Genomic DNA, 19,750 nt, shown 5'->3' with positions numbered 1-19,750 from the left:
TGGTAAGGCACTACCACCAACTGTGTTTCACAGACTGGAAGTTTCTGTGTTTGAGCCTTTATCTGCTCTTAGCAATGGACACAACACAGAGGAGAGACTAGTCAGGCCTCACCTCTAAGGAAGCATAATCTCAACTGAGGACAATCCCTGTCAGTGAAAATCACAGTACTGTCATTTCTCCTGGCAGCATCTCTGTCCAAGGCTCTACTACCAAGCTTGTATGAACACCATGAACTCCCCTCCTAGACACTCAGGAAGCATGGTGACATAGAATTGTTAATAAACAGCTCCAGCCATAGCAGATAGAAATCCACTCACCATCAGCGCGTGAAGACTGTCACTGCTTACCGTAGGCCTCAGTGCAGCAGTTCACTGAGGGCACCCACAAGGCTGGAGGAGACAGTGTCAAAGAATACAAGGAACCCTTGGGCTGAGGATCCAATGGAGATGGAGCCAACAAGCTCAATCTGTCAGGGGGAAACAGGAAGGTTTCAGAGAGAGCAAACTTTTGCCATGGCAGTGCCTTCAGAACAATGTAAAGCCTTCTGTGGGAAAGCCGCTCACATTACATTTAATCAAATGCACAACTGGGGTTTGGGTTCTGCACATAGCGACAAGACAGACAGCAGCGGTAGAAACATTTTTGGGAGGAGTAGATTGCAGCTTCTGCAAAGCAGCAGGAGAGAGATGTAAGCCAAAGATGTGCCACGTTGAAGAATACACGGAACTGTATTGTTTTACAGAGAGGCCAGAGTCAGTTGCCCAGGAGATAGAATTCAGGATAAAAACTATGAGTAGAACTTTTCATTTAAGAAGAAAAATAATTAAAGCGTATTTTCCTTGTTTTCAGGGCTGCTGCTAGGACTCCTAATTGTTCCCTGAAACAAGCAGGGCTGTGTACTTCAAAAGTATCACACTTATATTCATGTAGTTTTCCAGGGGGTCAGTGGTAATCCTGTTGGTAAGGTTGAAGAAGTATTTGGAGCCCACATTTGAAGGCAATTTTGGGGGGAAGTACTACAGCAAACCCAGTTTCTTAAGTCTGCACCTTCAGGGTGTTTGCTCGCCTTAGTCGGATCCTAACCAACAAGAGGTGTGACAGAGACAAATTAATAGCAAATGAATAAGAGGTTAGCCTTGGGTTTAAGTAATTCCATGCACATCCCATGTTGATATTGCTGTAAGGTCTTCTATCATAAACCTTATCAGATATGGGGATTTAGGTGCTCAAATTCTGCTTGGAAGTTCATAGATTTCAAATATATAATCATTTACATAATTTTGAAATTATATCTCAACATGTGACTATTATGATAGAGTACCTAGCACACCCAGCATGCTGCACATTGGCCACATGCACATTAAAAGACTTTTTGCTGTGCAGAGCCCCTTCCACAGCAAAGGATGGGGCAGGCCAGGAAGATTCTCTTAACTCCCGTGCTCCATAGTGAGAAACAGATCAGTGCCTTGTCCATGTTCATATCAAGGGCCAATTTCACCTAACTAAAAAGGTGTATTATGTACCTATATGAGCTAATCACACAAGGCTCCTGTTATAAATAATGGAGAGAAATGAATTCTTTTTGGACATGGTTCACTGGCCTATTTTAGACAGGAATTTTAAGAATAAAATATTTGTGCTTCTGTGTTTGTGGGGGAAACAGGGACTGCAAAGCTGAATTGCTGAGTATTAATCCAGCACCTGAACTGCTAGACCCTTTCCTTGGTATTCGCATTTCTGTGGGAAAATAACAGGGAGCTTCTTCCCTGATACCCTTCTATAATGTGGAGCAGAAAGGAGAAGACCAAGTACCACAAATCACCATGGAAAATCCCCCTCTCTGTTGCCACAGGAAGCTGAACTCTTCCACTTGAAGCGATGCTCTCCCCCAAAACTCACCTGACCATGCACTGCAACAGCACTACCAAGCTCAGGAGCAGGGGCAGCTTCATGGTATGTCCTTATGCCCAAGGGAAGGAAAGGAACGCTGCCTACAGAGCAACATCTTGGTGCTGCTGTTGCTCATAGGTAAAGTTTCCATATCTATGTCCTGATAAGAAATGCAGGTTTTTCCATCAAACATCCTAAAGGAAGTATATGGAAAAATTGGTTCCTTCCCACTTTTATAAGGACTAACATCTTTACAACCAGATCTCAAAGTGTTCCTCGTGATTTTAATTAACAGTGGAGGAGGAGGAGAGGAAATAGAGTTCACAATCACTGGTTATCACTATACTTGTGTAGTACCTAAGAATATTCAGCATCAGTTAATTCTCTAGACACTAGACAAATCCAAAATAGTAGCCCCTAATTCAGAAGCATGTAATTATTCATATCAAGCACTAGGACAGAAGATATTTCACTGAGTTTGGAGAGCAGGATCTGGAGCTTTCTTTATTTTTGTCCCAGGCTTCAATCCAGACATACGGTAGGAAACTGGCTTCCTTATAGAAACTGGAAGAGAAATATGCTACTTTTCACCTCAATATTACAAACATTTACGCGTATCAGGATGGATACCTGAAGATCTGGGCGCAGAGCAGACTTTCAAAAATTACTCAAGGTTGAATGAGATGTGACTGCTCTTAATAGTTCTTCAGACAACTGTTATGTTCCAGTTGGGAAAGATACAACTAAGGAGCTGCAGATTTTACGGGGCCACTACTGCTGGGAAAGTGAGGTAGATGTCCTGCTATTCTGGACAAACAGGAAGTAACGTGACTTAGATCCTAGTGATGAAGAAGAGCAAACTCTGAATGGCAGATGGGCCTGGAGTAAATCTCAGATTGATGTCCTAGTGTATGGATTCCTGTGCAGTTCACTCAGGAATACTGTCACCACAAGGCTTAAGAGACTACGTCCTAAGCTATACAATAAAGCCTGGTGGCCATGTGCCTAGATGTCTAAATAGGAGCTGTAAGAAATTAGACAACAACATTTAAGTTGCATTCAACCTTATCAGGTTCCCAACCCTACGGGATAAATAGGATTGGACTGGAATTTTCAAGCTTTCTGGGTGGCTAGGGACTATGATGACTAATATCAGGAACAACCTTATCAGATGATTCTGGTGCTGTGCAGAACTATCTTTGCCCTATTGTTTAGGAAAATACATCTGTTCCCAGAATTTTATGTGCATAGGCTTGAAGGGCTGAGTTTGAAAAATTACCTTATTGAGCTATACCAATACCTTAATAATCACAGATTAATGAAGGACATTTATTTTCCAAACGTTATTCCACATCCTTCTCATCTCGTTCATAAAAGGTAGACCAAGAGGTGGAAGTTTGGTTTGACACTCCTGAGGCATGCTGTCCCACAGAGGTATTCCTCAGCATCTGGAAGCAGCATAGAGCAATCCACCGTGTTACTCTGTGCTCTCCAAGCAACATCATAGTGACTCTAAGTACAATCATGCCCTCCACTGCCACAGCGTAGATGTGTAACACAGAGATGCACAGATATGCATCTCTGGGAATGTATTTCATACACTATTTGTAACTCTCCTTTTATACTGTTATTTAGAATCTACATTTGTTCTGTGGTCTACAGTGCAAGCCAAATTAACTGCAGTTATGCCAGAAAGGGCCACCAGGAAACAGGGTTTTGTTTCTGTCTTCAGCTAGGACAGTAGTTAGCTCAGGGAGCAAACTTAGGGCCGGAAATAACATACAGAATCACATTTAAAAAATCCACCACTATCAGATTTTTTTATCCTCTGTTGAAAAATGTTCTAACCTTCATTTAACTATTGGGGTCAATCAAAACTGCAAATGATTTTGACAAGTCAATAAACAAACTGGAAAATCTGAATAAAGATCAGGATTGCCAAGCTGAACTCTTTTACACAACAGAGAGTCTTTTCGTACCATGTTTCCATTTTATCCCAAAACACTTTTTAGATTGCAGTTTCATTTTCTAAGGGTGGTAAAGTAAGTAAATCTGACCTGATCTTTTTTGGAAGGCAGTTCTGTGGCTGGTTACTCCTTCCTGAATATTTTTTACTCCAGTCTCTCATATGCTTTGTCCTGGACTATGAGGGCTCTACTGATTCAGAAGAGCACAGCTGGTTTAAAACCTCTAATTTGGTACTTAATGTAATTTAAAAGCTCGTCCATTAAATAAACCCTAAAGCTGAGATTAGTTGCTGAACCTCAAAGACCTTCAGACTGCATCCTTGTTATTCCATCTGTTTTTTGCCCTGGCCTTACTCAGCTGCTCATGTAAATTTTGTTTGCAGGTGCTTGTTACTGGCAATTGGTTACACTTTGCTTCTTTTCAGTGTTTTCAGCATATCTCAAGACACCCAATCACTACTCTTGATTTTGTTTAGGTGCCTCTGTTCCTCAGATGAGAATTTACCCTCCTTCATTGGTATTCTCACACCCACTCTTGCCTGCAGTAAGAGTAACAGGCATTCTTGCCCCTTGGCTGTTTCAGTCATTTCGGCTCAAGATGCGTACTGGATGTTGGCATTTCTGCTTCCAAGTCTTTCATGTGATAATTCTGATAAAGTAATTGTATCATAATCATCAGTCAAAACTATAGGTCTCTTATACAAATTAATGGTGCTAATAAACAGATAAATGGATGTACCCTTCCATGTGAATCAGAAAATACCAGTTCTTCAAATTCTTGATTGATGGAATAACACTTGATCATTTGCACAAGGTACTTTTCTGTTCTAGATGTATCTTCCTTCGCTGTGAAGAACAAATTTGAACACAACTTTGTATATCCTTCTGCTCCAATTTCATAGAATCATAGAATTAGTAAGGTTGGAAGGGACCTCCAGAGATCATCTAGTCCAACCCCCCTGCTAAGCAGGGTCACTTAGAGCATGGTAGACAGGGTTGCATCCAGGTGGGCCTTGAAGATCTCCAGAGAAGCAGACTCCACAACCTCTCTGGGCAACCTGTTCCAGTGCTCTGTCACTCTCACAGTGAAGAAATTCCTCCTCACGTTCAGGCGGAACTTCCTGTGCTTCAATTTCTGCCCATTGCCTCTTGTCCTGTCACACAAGGCAACTGAAAAGAGTTTGTCCCCGTCCCCTTGACACCCTCCCTTCAGGTACTTGTACACATTGATAAGATCCCCCCTCAGTCTTCTCTTCTCGAGGCTAAACAGGCCCAGCTCTCGCAGCCGTTCCTTAGAGGGCAGGTGCTCCAGCCCTCTGGTCATCTTTGTAGCCCTACGCTGGACTCAATTCTTTGATGTAAACTGTTAATGAAATGTGCTTCAGTCTTTCCATGTTCATAATGCCTGCTTCTCAAGTAAGCCTTGAGAATATCCATCTCTCTTTGGAAAGTCTGCATTCCTTGCAGTAACATTATTTTGACCTTGTTATCAGCAATGTTACAAACAAATCAGTTGTTGATTAGACCACATGGTACCTGTCTGCGTTCATATGACTCATACTATACAATAGTCAATGGTTCTCACGTGGTGCTTGTTTCTTGTAGAGAGGTGCCTTTCCTAAGAGACAGGATCCCAGTACTTTTGTATGACCTTGACCAGCACTATGCAGTCTCCTTCATATTTCTCAGTACTCCTGAGCCTGCCTCACCTTGCAAAATGAAGGTCATACCCATCCTACAACTGCTGTTAGTGCTGCTCACTTACACAGGAGTATGGAAGTATGGGCAAGCAGAAAGCTAGAGGACAACAGAGGATCCAGACTCTGGATTACAGCTTTGTTTCACACTGCCAAAGAGTTTTCCTGTATTTCTTGCAAGGAAGACCTAACACAGGCATTCAAGATAGATTTAATTTTATTTCAGTTCAGCTACGTCACCTGATTTAAAGTTGTTACATGATTTTTTGACACACTGCAGAAGTCTGCAGATACTGCTTCAATACTGCTTTTTCAGGCCATGGCTAAGCAGTCTATATTCATTATCACACCTCTGCTGCTCTATCCTCTCTTTTGTTGCACTTCCAGCAACCTTATTATTATAAAGGATATACATCAGCAGCAAGAGGAGGACTCAGGAAAATGTGGGCCCGCGACTGAATGGGGCAGGGGCCGTGGTGACAAGGGATGCAGAGAAGGCAGAATTACTGAATGCCTTCTTTGCTTCAGTCTTCACTGCTAAGGGCAGCCCTCAGGAATCCTGCAGCCTGGATGTGAGGGAGAAAGTCCAGAGAAGCAAAGACTTTCCTTTGGTTGAGGAGGATAGTATTAGAGACCTTCTGGGCAGGCTAGACATCCACAAATCCATGGGCCCAGATGGGATGCAGCCATGGGTACTGAGGCAGCTGGCAGATGTTATTACCAGGCCACTCTCCATCATCTTTGAAAGGTCCTGGAGAACTGGAGAGGTGCCTGAGGAATGGAAGAAAGCCAATGTCACTCCAGTCTTCACAAAGGGCAAGAAGGAGGACCCAGGCAACTACAGGCCAGTTAGCCTCACCTCCATCCCTGGAAAGGGGATGGTACAGCTCATTCTGGATGTCATCTCCAAGCATATGGAGGAGAAGAAGGTGATCAGAAGTAGTCAGCATGCATTCACCAAGGGGAAAGCCTGCTTAACCAACCTGATAGCCTTCTATGATGGAATGACTGGCTGGGTAGATGAGGCGAAAGCAGTGGACGTTGTGTACCTTGACTTCAGCAAGGCTTTGGACACTGTCTCCCATAGCATCCTCCTAGGTAAGCTCAGGAAGTGTGGGTTAGACGAGTGGAAGTGAGGTGGATTGAGAACTGGCCGAAAGGGGGAGCTCAGAGGGTTGTCGTCAGTGGCGTGGAGTCTAGTTGGAGGCCTGTGGCTAGTGGCGTTCCCCAGGGCTCAGTACTGGGTCCCATCCTGTTCAACAACTTCATCAATGACCTGGATGAGGGGACAGAGTGCCTCCTCAGCAAGTTTGCTGATGACACCAAGCTGGGAGGAGTGGCTGATACAGCTGAGGGCTGTGCTGCCATTCAGAGAGACCTGGACAGGCTGGAGAGCTGGGCAGAGAGGAACCTCCTGAGGTTCAACAAGGGCAAGTGCGGAGTCCTGCACCTAGGGAGAAATAACCCTAGGCACCAGTACAAGCTGGGGGCTGACCTGCTGGACAGCAGCTCTGCAGAGAAAGACTTGGAAGTGCTGGTGTATGACAGGTTGACCATGAGCCAGCAATGTGCCCTTGTGGCCAGGAAGGACAATGGTATCCTGGGCTGCATTAGGAAGAGTGTTGCCAGCTGGTCAAGGGAGGTGATCCTGCCCCTCTACTCAGCCCTGGGGAGGCCTCATCTTGAGTATTATGTTCAGTTCCAGGCTCCCCAGTACAAGAGAGACATGGAGCTACCGGAGAGAGTCCAGCGTAGGGCTACAAAGATGATCAGAGGGCTGGAGCACCTGCCCTCTGAGGAACGGCTGCGAGAGCTGGGCCTGTTTAGCCTCGAGAAGAGAAGACTGAGGGGGGATCTTATCAACGTGTACGAGTACCTGAAGGGAGGGTGTCAAGGGGACGGGGACAAACTCTTTTCAGTTGCCTTGTGTGACAGGACAAGAGGCAATGGGCAGAAACTGAAGCACAGGAAGTTCCGCCTGAACATGAGGTTCTGTTACCATTCCAAAATCCAGTGCCCGCTCACATCCAAGTCAGCACATACACATACCCTCATCCATAAGCAAAAGAACCTGGAGTTTTACCACAGCTGTTTCTGGGCTGATAGAATTGACAAAACTGTTGTGTGCACTACTCAAGTTCGTTGTGGAGTCAGGTAATAGTGACGGGTGCACTCAGGCATTCTCAACCATGTTACTTGTGATGAACTGTTTACATTTAGAAGCAGTTCATTTTTATAAATCAGTTACCATCTACAGCAGTCACGACAAGGTCAAAAAACATTGACAGAGGACTCCAGAGCAGAGTCAGGCAATTTTGAGGAGAGCAGCTGGGGGAATGGGACAAGGCCCTGTCCCAAGCTGGGGACTGAAGCAGGGGACCTAGTGGCACTGCAGACGAGCAGAGTGCAGTCCAGATGGGGACCTCAGGTGGTTCCAAAGTCACTCCCTGGGCCATCAGGGAGGCCTCCTCCAGCCCACAGTCAGCCGAGGAGACCGCAAAAGCGGCGGGAGGGCAGGGCGGCGGCGACAGCCGCCCCACTCCAAGCCCGCACAAAATGGCGCCGGCAGGAGACGCTCTCCCCGCTGGCGGGCGAGATACACTATCCTCCTCCTTCTGGGGGGGGGGGGCCGAGAGGGCAGGCGCCACTATCTCTCGTCCCCCCCCTCTACTCGTGTACGGTAGTGCCGCCCACTTCCGCTCTCGGACCGGAACACGGAAGCGGGTGGCGGAGGGAGGGGTGCTCGACTCTCTGAGGTGAGTCCCAGCGGGGGATGGGGAGTTGCTGGTTCCGTTACCGTTCCCCCCACCCCTACACACACACTCCCGCTTTTCCCCCTCACAGTCTCGCGAGAGGAGGCGGTGTTCGCACGCTTCGCCACACCCTCGTCCCCCCACCCCAGCCCCACCCCCCCCGCGGGGCGCGTGCCGCAGCCGCCCCCAACGGTAACGGCGACCCTCAGCAGCTGCGCCGGGGGCGCTTCTTCCCCTAATCAAGGACCGCGCTGGCGTCGAGGAGCGTCACGGTATGCAGCGGTCCTGAGTGACAGTGCGTGGTGATGCCCCCGGCGTTTCTGAGCCGAGGTCTCTGGTTCCGCACTTCTGCCCGAGTCCAAGTTCAGTGGGAGCTAAGAAATGTTGCCTCTCACAGAGGCAAAGTGTCACTTGTCACCTTACTGGTTGTACCATATCTCTGTGAGTAATGCTTGCTTCTGCTGCATATGGGAATCAGTGAGGGGCCCTGCCTCGGGCAGTACCTTGCTGAAGATGTAGCAGTGGCTGGCTCTCTGCCCCAATCTTCCTGTGTGCCGTTCCGAATCTGCCCATCTACCATCTGTGACATCTTGGCCTGTATGGCAGCAGAGAATGAGGTTCTCATTTGCCACTTCTACTACTTTTTCTGTCTTAACACTTTGTGAATCTTGTTGATAGACCCCCCCTCTTCCCCTATATAAGCTTATTTCTGATGGCAGAGTGATGACATTGCATACATATATATATATATGTATATATATATATATATATATGTGTGTGTGGTGTGGGAGCAAATTTCCCTGCTTGGTTTTAACATGGTTATTCACTAGGTAAGTTTGGCAGGATCCTGAGTGAAAAGATTTTGTAATCCTGAACATAACTCTGTGTTACTTGCAGAGACTGATGCAACACTTACAGAGCAATATCTTTAAGATGTTTCGGTTGGATGAAAGGTAGAAGAGCAAACAGCAGTTAAGGACAGTAGAGAAGTCCCCGTCCTGTCCATTTGGTATGCCTCTTTCCTTCTTGGCAGGAGTGCACTGCTTCTTTGTTTCATTACTCTTTTTTAATTGTATTCAGCTGTATCACACCCCACACCGTCTTAGAACCCATGATATGAATGTTGAGTATTTTCTAAATATTATGAGGCAGTCAGAAGGTACTGGGAATAAATCACAGACAGTAGTGCAGCAAATGTGTTACTTCATTGATTTTAATATTGTTTCACTCATTTTCAAAATTGCAGGTATTGAATCAAATTCACTCTGTAAAAGTATTAAATATAGCATTGTTTGTAAGGGTAGTAACAACAAGCAAGGGAAGTGATGGCACCATGTAGCTATAAAGAAAATGCATAAAATGAGACAGGAATTGAGGAGCTGGAGAGTGAGAGATACAGGAAGACACATGGACAAAGGTGATCACATCAGTATTTGTGGATCATAAGCATGGATGGATATAAACAGATCTGGGAGATTTGATTAGCCTAATGCTAATAGTGAATCAGATGGTACAAAAAAAGCCAGATAGCTGGAATTAGAGAATCAGGATGATGTAGTCCTGGTATGAGTGGATGTGAGTAGGTTTTTCCTTGATAAAAATGTCTGGCACACACAAGTAATCCTTGCAATTATTCTGTGAAAAGGAAAAAATCAGTTACCAAAGAAGAAGTGATTAGGTATGTTGTATTTTTCTTCTCACTCTGCCCTCAGTTTTGCTGCTTCTTTATAGCATGGAACTTTCTTAGCATAGTGGTTTCATGTAGTTTAGCAAAGCTATTTTTTAATCTGTAATAGGATTAGTATCTTTTTAGAGCTGACTTTAGAGAACCTAGTCTTCATTTGACTTCCTTTCCTCATCTAAGGAGTTTGCACTTCCTCTGGAAGGATGGATACACTGAAGAACTGGACAGTGGAGAAGCTTCAGGAGCTACAAGACAATGCTGAAGAGATCGAGCACCTGGCTTTGGAGTCTAGGGAGGTATGGGTTAACTTTGCTGCAAGGGATGGCTGGGCTTGGTTAGGATGTGTGGCCTCTCACTGGCTGTTGGATCTCCTTTCTCAGGTTCAGGAGCTGCAGCTGGAAAGGGAGATGGCTCTTGCTGCTAATCGGAGCTTGGCTGAGCAGAACTTGAAGTTCAAATCACCACTGGAATCTGGGCGTACTGACCTCTCCAACAAATATGAGGAGCTGCAGAAGCTAGCTGAGCGGTGTAAAGAGCAAAAGGCAAAACTTGGTGAGCATTTCCAAATCTTGCAATCTTTTCTGTGGAGTCATATGGACTGTATTTAGTGCAGTATCTTTCCTTCTTGCATCTCCCCACATTGACTATACTGAGCAGACTGAGAAGCTCTTTAGGCAAGCAGAGCGGTGGCAGGGTTCTGTTGTGTATAAAATCCATTTTCTCCTGTTTCCTGGTCAAACTCCACTGGACAGATTTAGGATGCTGTCTCAGCATAAAGCCCTTCCAGTGCAGCTATGGTTAAGGTTCTTTTCTCTACAGATTTTCTCCTCACATCAACGTTTTTTTCCAAGGCAGGAGGACTCCTTCTATGAGAGTGAGAAGGGGAACAGAGAAGTGAGCTTTATTTGTTGTGTGTCTCACACTGCAGAGCAGAGCTGCAGAACAGATGACTAGTGCAGGCACTACATTACAGGGCTATGCACTAAATTTTTGCCTTGTTTTGTGTTTCATTTTTTGCTCTGCTCCTCCCTCTCTTTTCCCAGAGAAATTCTCAGCAACATTGCATCCTCAGACCTTGCTGGATCTTCTGCAGGTGGAAAGTCAAAAAATCGAAGAAGAGTCTGAGGTGAGCTTAGAATTTATATCCATCAGTAATTCAGGTGATTAGTATTTGAAGACTTAGTTATGTTCCCAAGACTAATCCCTTAAATCAAAGATTATCTCTTTATAGTTTGACATTGTTGCTTGAAACAAGATTTGCCGTCTCTTTTGTAGCACAACAATCCTCTACACATCTCTGGCAGAGACATAGATTCTAAATTAGGGTTTGGGCAGGGAGGAAGGGGAGCAAAACAGTACTGATGCCAAAGCTGTTTCATGTTCTAGAATATGGCTGAGAAGTTCCTGGAGGGTGAGGTACCCCTGGAGACGTTTCTTGAGCAGTTTTTCGTTATGAGGAAATTGTCCCACTTGCGCCGGGTTAGAGTTGAAAAGCTTCAGGAGATACTGAAGAAGTCAGAAGTGTCTCAGGAGCCCAGCAGAGACTCTCAGCAGCATCTACCTACTCATGTACCTGGGCCTGCAGAGCAGCAGAAGCCACAGTCCTTCTCATCTGCGGCACCTTCCTTCCCTTTGCCCTACAGTCCAGCTCCAGGCATGCCGGTTGGCCCCACAGCCCATGGAGCTCTCTCTCCTGCTCATTTCTCTGGAGCCCCAGTCACTGTGGGACACGTTACTTGCTCTCAGCCCAGCATCCAGCCCACCTTTCCCTATAAACCTCCTCCAGACCCTGGATACCTGCCAGCACAGGCTGGTGAGCTGACATCAGGGTATCCGAAGCCTCCAACCGGAGGCTCATCTTCAGCGCCATCTTGGTCTCCGTCCAGAGGCCCGCCTCCTAACCCATCCTTTCCTGGCTCACACCCCTCCTCTACTCAACCCCCAAGACCAGGGTACCTTCCGTACTTCCCTGCTGGAGCAGGGAGACCTCAATGCCCATACCCAACCCAGCCCTCCCTCCCTAGTTTCCCAATTCCCCCGCAGCTTCCCTATCCCTCCGGTCCATCCCCTCCCTTTGTGTACCCCCCACCTCCAAACCCTCAGCACCCTACTTGGCCTGGCTACTAAATTGGGACTCTTGGGGAGTGTTATCTGCTGCTCCTTCCCCTTCATGGACTGAGGAAGAAGAAAGAATTGAGAGCATTGCTCTTAGGCCCATCCATGTATTAGCATTATATAGGAAAAGAGGCATGGCTCTGATGTGAGACAAACAGCAGAGGCACCAAGGGTCAATGAGTCTGATGCTGTCTCCCTGGGCTACACCTTTTTAGGCTAGTTGTGATGATTACATTTTGGCTGAAGTGTCCACTTACAAATCAGTTAGTCCAGATTCTGAGATAAGATACAAGTAGTCAGCTAGATTCTCAACTGAGATACATGGGGAATGACATGCACTGATCACATCAGCTGAGAACCTGATTCCTCTGTGTGTGTGCACATGAATGAGCAGGAGACACTTTGTATGTGTGTAGTTTTCTCTCTCCCTAACATATGCTGTATAATAATTCTAAGCTTTTTCACAGGTGTTCAAAAGACACAGTGGGAATCTTCTGACAGTATTTCTAATACTAAATACTCATTACTTCTCTAAGACCTTCCTGGAAATGAGAAACAGAGCCAGCCAGACTGGCAATCGAATAGTAATTTGTTTTGGTAGGGAGAAGCAGCTAGCTAGCCTGCTGGAATGGGCCAGGCCATGAGATATGTCTGGCTTGTTTATGCTGGTGCAAAATAACTCCTAAACCAGTTCTAGCTGAGCTGTTCCCAGACGTCTGAGGTCAGGGTAGTTCTCAACTTCACTGAGATCAGGTAAATTCCTGCTTGCCAGTGAACCTCTTCTACCACTCCCTCTTGTCCAGCATAGGAGCTGTTCCCTGCCTGTGCTGGTTGTGCACTATCTCACAGAGGCACCAAGGCTCTGGTAACTCCCTGGAGCTCAACGCCTGGGTATTGTGTATATGAAGTAAGCTGGGTTGTTACTTTGGGCGTAAGGAGGCATGTGTCTCAGATCATGGGAAATGGGAAGAATGGGGATCAGTACCTGCCATCCAGTTCTTCATGACTGTCCTCCAGTAAAGTTCTCTGAAACATGGGGCCTCCAGAGCCTACCACATCCTCTACCTCTCTCCTCTAGTGCCCTGGAGGAAAGGGGGCAGTGTTCTGGATGTTAAGGGCTTCAGTGTTCCTTGTGTCTCCCTTCGCTGCTCAGGAAACACTAGATAGCAGAGTGAGTGACAAGTTTTTAGTGGAAATGGGATTAGCTTTGCTCAGCACTTTATCCTATAAATTCTGCTTGTGTTCCCCTAAGTTATTTATAAGGAAAGATTACTAATGGACTAGATCAAGATGAATGCCTTTGGGATCTAATGGAAATAATTCCATAACTGTGGTTAATTACAATAATAAAATTTGATGAATTGCATGCAGGGTTGTGGCAGTGATTGTTTTGGGAAATGACATGGCATCCGATTGATATTTTCTATTGATTTTTTTTTGTACCCTGTTGGTATCGTTACACCAACTTCCTCTTGATGTTGTCAATAAAATTTTACACCCTTTTGCAAGACCATCTTTCTGAACCATCTTCCTTGCTCTCTTGTTTTCATTTTTCTGCAGGGGCCTGTTTGGTTAGTGATTTTTTCCATCGGCCAATTTCTTCCTCTATCGCTGTTTCTCATGCATCCCCTGTGCTGTCATTTCCGTTCTCCCTTTTCCCTTGCTGGTTGGGAAGTTGGTACTTTAGGGAACAGCATTGGTAGCGTTGGAAGGAAGAAAACAAGGCACAATTACTAGAAACCCAATTTTATTACAACAGTTATTGCTTATTAAATATCTCAGGTTTATTTTCAATATTTTTATCCTTCTCATGTTCTTTCTGTGTCTGTGCTTTGTTTTGTATGTCTGCACAAGCCTCACGCTCTCCCATACGCATTCGGTCAAGCCCCGCTCACACACGTGCACAGGCCCTATCCCAAGCTAGCTATTCTCCTTCAAACGTCTAGACTTCTACCAAGTGGCAAATGCTGCCAAGCTTGCATCTTCACAGCTTGCTAAGTAACTTGAAAGACAAGACAGTGTTTTTCATGGAGTTCATCCTCATGACATCTGAGAGCTTTGCAGACAGCAGCAGATTTCACTTTCAGTCTGGCCCCGCTGAGGTGAGGAGTGCTGTTACCCTAGTTTAGAGAGATGGAGAAGCAGACAACCCCCATCCGAACTGCCATGAACGTTGTGGCTCTGTTCTCTGGCAGATGCAAAACCTGCTGCTACCTCTATGCCTTTAAGACTCTTATGAATAGCTTAACCCCCACAGCCACCACCTTGTACTCTCCCAGATAGGAGGCCTAGAAACAAGAGGATGAGTGAGATGAAGCTTTTTCAAAAAGGTGCTCAGATACCAGAGTGATAGTAGAGTGCCAAAGCGAAGCTAGAGTAGGTCAGAGCTGAGAGATTTGCAATCAGTGCTTGTCAGAAGCACTGCTTGTCACCCTGGAAGCGTTGATCTTCAGTGCCTCGAGTTTGGGCAGCCCCGAGTGAAGCACTCAGATCTGACATTCATCTGCAAGGAGCATTAGCGGATTTGGCTCTGACTTTAGCGGGAGCTCTGAGAACACTCCAGGACTGGAAATCAGGCTAGGGAGATCTCCAGCTGGTAGAGGTATTCCCCAGCCTCCCCCAAAGCCCGCAAGCAGGATGAGAGCTGTTACATCTCTGGGGCAGAAACACAGAAAGACTTTCTTTGAAGATGATCAGTGCAGAATTCTCAGGTATTTGTCTTGTCTTTTGTCAGTTTTATTCCCACCCCCCCCAGTATTTTGAATCCCACCTCTGTCTGCAGGTCAAGAAAATGACTGATGTAGAAAACAAGACTGAAGTTTGCCAAAATTTTAAGAAGCCATAGACAAGCCGATTCAGTAGGTGCTCAATTTAGCTGTCATACACTGAATGTCCTGTGATAGCTTTAGGTGAGGAGATAACAGGACAGCAGAAAACGGCTCAGTCCAGGAAGAAAAGGGTGCCCGAGAGGGTCTTACGTCTTGCAGGGAAGTCACACTCTCTGGGCAGAATGCAAGTCGTAGTCACTATCGGAGGAATTGTCTGGAGGGTTGGAAGATAGGGATGCACCTTCCAGAGCTGTGAAGGGAATAAACTGCGGCATGCTCCATATCTCCCTGGGTCCACAAGGAGGGGTGGAAGGGCTGGGGAGCAGACTTCCAGCCCCGGAGCAGCCTATCACCTGGCACTGACAACAGCAACAGCTGTGTCTCACTGTGATGTGGCTTTCCCTCAAATGGCACCAGTTTGGTTATTCCCTGCTGATGTGTGCAGAAAGGACACACGAAGACATTCTCCTGTGTCCTCCTTGCTGTGCCTTACCTGGATAAGCTGATAGATGGGGGTTCTTCTTGGGGGGCTGCGCATAGTCATTGTCCTCCCCCTGTGCTCTTGGCCCCTCAGCCCGTGGCCTCAGGTTGACAGTGCTGTTGCGGTGGAATGAAACTGGAATGGACAGCAGGAAGGAGTGAACGTTAAAGGCTGAGGCAGTGGCTCTTGATGCCAACTGCTTCAGCAGAAGATTGAGAGTCCTTCCATCCCCTCTCCTGCAAGGCAGGGCACCACATGGCCCAGAGCCACAGTGTCTGCTTGCATCCAAGCACAGAGGCCTCCAGGTGAGCTGGTGGTGCAGAGGGTCTGAGTAAGAGCAGGATGGGGTTGACGCGGGGTTCTGCCCTCCCTGCTGAGTCACCAGGATACCAGTGAGTCAAAGCGGTGATGGGCGGCAGGAAGCCAGAGCAGCAGATCTGCGCAGAGGCTGTTCACACCGCAGCCTCACTGTTTCGTGCTCTGGGGGCAGCTCAGCAAGAACGACCTCTGAGCGAGTCCAGAACTCAGATCCTGCGGCTGGGAGCAGGGGCCAGCTTTTGGAGGATGCTGATGAGCACAAGGAGTTGGGAGAGGATGCAGGGAGGGACCGCCACTACCGCTTCCCCTCCTTGCCCATCCACGTGTGCTCCTCACCATTTTGGTTGAATCCTGTGGGGCCAATCCACTGACGCTGCTTCTTCTTTGAGACTGGAAGGGAAAGGAGTGGAAGGTAGTAAGATGGGACCTGTCAGATCACCCCCAAGGAGCTGCATGATCCCCTCTGTGAGAAGTGAGCTGCAACTCCTTTGGCTACTTTCCAGCCTGCAGGTGCTGACCGCAGGCCCTGTATGCCATGCCACATGATCTACTGTGTCCAGTAATCCCTCTTCCACAAGGTGAGACCCTTTGGATGCTAGGCATGGCTCATGAAACACAGTCCACTTGCTCTTTTGTGTCTGTACTACATTTAATCCTCCTATGGCATGCCAAATGCACAGCACTGCCTGATCCAAGATGCTTTCTGTGCCATTGCCACACAGATCTGATGCAGGGAGACAATGGGAAAAAGGGATTTGTGCCACTGAATACTGGGGCAGGGATGGTCCCATAGGAAGCACCTAGCCCCAGCTGCAGAGATCTGCTGTGAGAAGCTGGCCAGAGAAAAGCACATGCATCTCTGCTGGTGTCAGGGCAGATGCAAGGCAGAGGTGCTGGAGGACCAGCAGTTCTGGCTTAGAGCTCATCACTTACTTTTCTTCATCAGTCTCTTGTAGGCAGGGGGTCCACAGATGAGCAGGAGAATGCTGAAGAGAATAAGGGCCAGGAAGATGCTCACGATGGTGCCAGCTCCCAGACCAGCAGGATGCAGCATGGAGTCCTGGCCTGGGGAGAGGATGGATGAGTGTCATGAGCTGGGATAGCTGTCTCCCAGCAAAGACCAGTGCTGGGCGCCATGGCAGCCCAGTCACACCTTCTGGGACTGTGGCAGGGAACAAAGGCCGTTTGGGCAAGGATATTGCCATGCAGTGCCCCAGATGCCATCCACTATTTGCAGCCCTAGAGTCACCTCATCCACCTGCCCCCAGACATCTGCATGGGTAAATCCTGGCTCTGCAAAGCCAGCATGTCATGCTCTTGCTTACACACAACACTGATGTGGGAGCAGGTCCGGAGTCCTCCAAGGCTGGCAGGGCAGAGGTGGAGGTTACGAGCAGCGCAGGTGATGCCCATCATCAGCGGGTCCTTGAGCACAGCACTGGAGGAGAGCTTCCCACACCGCAACTCCTGGCACATTTGCCTGCCCCACTCAGCCCGCTGCCTGGGCTCATCACATAGTGCCTGCCACCGGTCCCTGTGAAACATCTCGATGTGCCCCTCACAGGGGCTGAGGCCCCCCGCCAGCCTCCGCATGGCCCGGGGCTGGGAGCCTGTGGGATAGAGGCAGAGCAGGGTCAGGGTGGCTACAAGAGACAGACAAATGCAGTGGGGCACGGGCTTGGTGTCCTGCCTGCATGCACTTCCCAGGAGGGAGCACTTTGCTTTGCCCTGCAGAAAGAAGGGTGCTGTGCTCTGCATCTGCACTGTGTATCTGCTGGTGTGCTGTGTTTGGGAATATTAGTGCTGCATTTGCTCTGCACCCTGCTCTTTCCCGTGCTTTCTTGCTTGTGCACTGCAGCGCTGCTGTGTTTGAAAACCAGAGCTGTGATGCCATGGGGCTGAAGAGGCTGCTGCCAGGAACCAAACATGATATAGAGATTTCCTGTTTTGTCTTTATATGAGAAAGAAAAAGCGTGGGAGTGGATGGATGCCTGAGTGTAATGGGGCAGCCATGGGCACTGCTGCCCTGTGGGCAGCACAGGTCCAGGAGGAGCGGCAGAGCCATGGGGGACCGCTGAGTGGAGGTTGCTGGCAGGAAGCACAGGAAAGGAATAATATCCCTACTTTCAGAAGGTTTTGGCAGCTGGCTAAAAGTGGGGTTCCTGGTTTAGGAAGCACCTCCATCCTCCCATCTCCACCCAACTTAGCAGTGGCATTGCAGGAGAGGAATAATGCCCCAGACACTGACCTTGTGCTCCCTCAACCCTTAACCATGGACTAGCAAGCTGGTCCAGGGGAGGATGTGCAACCGAGGTGGCTCCCAAGCCAGGGAGAAGCTGTCTCACCGGAGCAGATGACAAAGGCAGGCACTTTCCCCCGATGGTCACTCGTTTCATTGAAGCAATCCAGGACTGAGTGTCTCTTGCAGGACCTCTCCATCTCCCACCGTACTGGTAAGTGGCTTCTCACCTCCGGTACTGTACTGTGGTCACTGATGAGGTCACCGCAGTGCACCGCCTCACAGATTCGAGGGGCCAGGTCAGGCCAGGCACCTGCATCAGCCCCTACAGCGCCCCACAGCCCCTGCCTGTACAGCTCCACAAACCCTGAGCAGCTGGAGTTCCCATCCACCAGCCTCAACCTGGCAGCACCTGGTGAGGGGACACAGAGAGAGTGACTCGTAACCGACAAAGATGTCACTTATGAATCTCACGTGGCAAAAAGTCCCCAGCAGCCATGTTGCACAGGGAGCAAATCACTCCTGCATCTATTAAATCAGAGAGATGATCTCTCCATCTGCAAGTACAACTCTCCTTGTAGTATGTGCTGCATCACCAGGGTATCTTTCTGTCCATGTCCACCACCTGTCCCTCTGTGAGGTGTGTGGCACCCCAGCTACCCCACTTGTTGTGGCCACCAGGCCATGGAGCTGCTGGCCCACATGCTGTTATGGAGCTGCTAATTGTCCCACTCACTAGCACCTGTGTGATCCAGACCTGCCCTTCAGTGCACTGGAGAGAGAGGACAACCCACCACTCAACGTCCTCTCACCCCATATGCCCAGCAACAGGACAGTGCTGACATAGGAACCACTGCCTGGTCCTGCTGTATGCACTAACTGGTGAAGCTTAGTTGCACCATTAATGCTGCAAGCAGCCTTAATAAGACCCCAGGACCTCAGTGAGATATCCACGTCTTGCGGGTTGCATTGACTAATTTGCTCCCCACTTTGTAGCATGGCCCATTGCCATTCTGTGGCCAGTAGACACCTTTTCACCATGCTGTGGCACAGCCAGGCAGGGATGGGCTCTTACCAGTGGGCTCCAACGTGGTGGTCTCAGGCACCGGTGGGGGCTTAGTGGTGGTTTCAGCCAGCTCTGAAATGACATGGGAAGCACCAGTTGGGGCCAACTGGGTCACAGGATCATGGGGGTGGTCAGGAGTGGGGCAGGCAGCCCAGCTCACCGCTACAAGCCAGAGTGACGTAGTCTGTGCAGTTGGTCAGTCTCCAGTCACACCCTGCCAGTGGAGCTGCCATTTCCCTGCACATCAGCAGCTTCATACACTCTGCCTTTCCACGGGAGAAGATGAGCTGGAGGGCCTCAGCAGCAGGGGGCCCGCAGCCCAGTTGCTTGCACACAGCGATGGCGACGGTGGCCATGTCCACCCCATCCCGGGACACTCTGCTCCACTGGCCATGCCATTTCATCTCCAGCACCCCTGAGCATCGGCAGCCTGTGCCGACGAGCTGCAAGGCTGGCTCTGCAGGGAAAGAGCAGGCATTAGGGGCTTCCCTCCTTTGCCCGCGAGCTATCAGCATGTTTTCCACCACGTGGTGGAACCAGGGCACCCACCAGTGTGCAGGAACCTGGTAATTGTAAACACCTGGTAAACACCTGCAGCTGGCAGGATTGGCCTTTGGAAAGCCCTGGGCTGCTCGTTATCCTGCTGCAAAGAGATATGCCCAGCTCCTGGGCACCAATGTGCTCTGAAATGGCAGTGAGGGCTGCTCATGA

At 48.4% G+C, this 19,750-nt stretch overlaps 2 protein-coding genes across 4 annotated transcripts; one reads left to right on the top strand and one right to left on the bottom strand.

The window, feature by feature from the left end:
• The first annotated feature begins 8,238 nt into the window (after positions 1-8,238).
• On the top strand, positions 8,239-13,620 carry VPS37C (VPS37C subunit of ESCRT-I). 3 transcript variants are annotated; one of them, XM_062576528.1, is made up of 6 exons: positions 8,259-8,311; positions 9,206-9,317; positions 10,173-10,288; positions 10,373-10,544; positions 11,036-11,118; positions 11,379-13,620. In XM_062576528.1, exons 3-6 carry the CDS (start codon positions 10,196-10,198, stop codon positions 12,117-12,119), a joined length of 1,089 nt encoding a protein of 362 aa, XP_062432512.1. In that variant the 5' UTR covers positions 8,259-8,311; positions 9,206-9,317; positions 10,173-10,195; the 3' UTR covers positions 12,120-13,620. The 3 variants fall into 3 exon arrangements, with proteins under 3 accessions (XP_062432513.1, XP_062432512.1, XP_062432514.1); XM_062576529.1 differs by lacking the exon at positions 9,206-9,317 and having other exon boundaries at positions 8,239-8,311; XM_062576530.1 differs by lacking the exons at positions 8,259-8,311; positions 9,206-9,317 and adding an exon at positions 8,405-8,580.
• A 1,311-nt stretch (positions 13,621-14,931) lies between these two features.
• Positions 14,932-19,395, bottom strand: CD5 (CD5 molecule). The gene is made up of 8 exons (XM_062577686.1): positions 19,200-19,395; positions 19,049-19,111; positions 18,080-18,385; positions 17,060-17,344; positions 16,668-16,799; positions 16,071-16,124; positions 15,429-15,551; positions 14,932-15,185 (listed from the first exon to the last, which is right to left on the bottom strand). The coding sequence occupies exons 1-8, from the start codon at positions 19,393-19,395 to the stop codon at positions 15,100-15,102; spliced, it is 1,245 nt and encodes a 414-aa protein (XP_062433670.1). The 3' UTR covers positions 14,932-15,099.
• Between the last annotated feature and the right edge of the window lie 355 nt (positions 19,396-19,750).

Source organism: Rhea pennata, chromosome 5, assembly GCF_028389875.1.
Source record: "Rhea pennata isolate bPtePen1 chromosome 5, bPtePen1.pri, whole genome shotgun sequence".
In the NCBI taxonomy this organism is placed as follows: Eukaryota; Metazoa; Chordata; class Aves; order Rheiformes; family Rheidae; genus Rhea; species Rhea pennata.
This window is presented reverse-complemented; position numbering and strand designations above follow the sequence as displayed.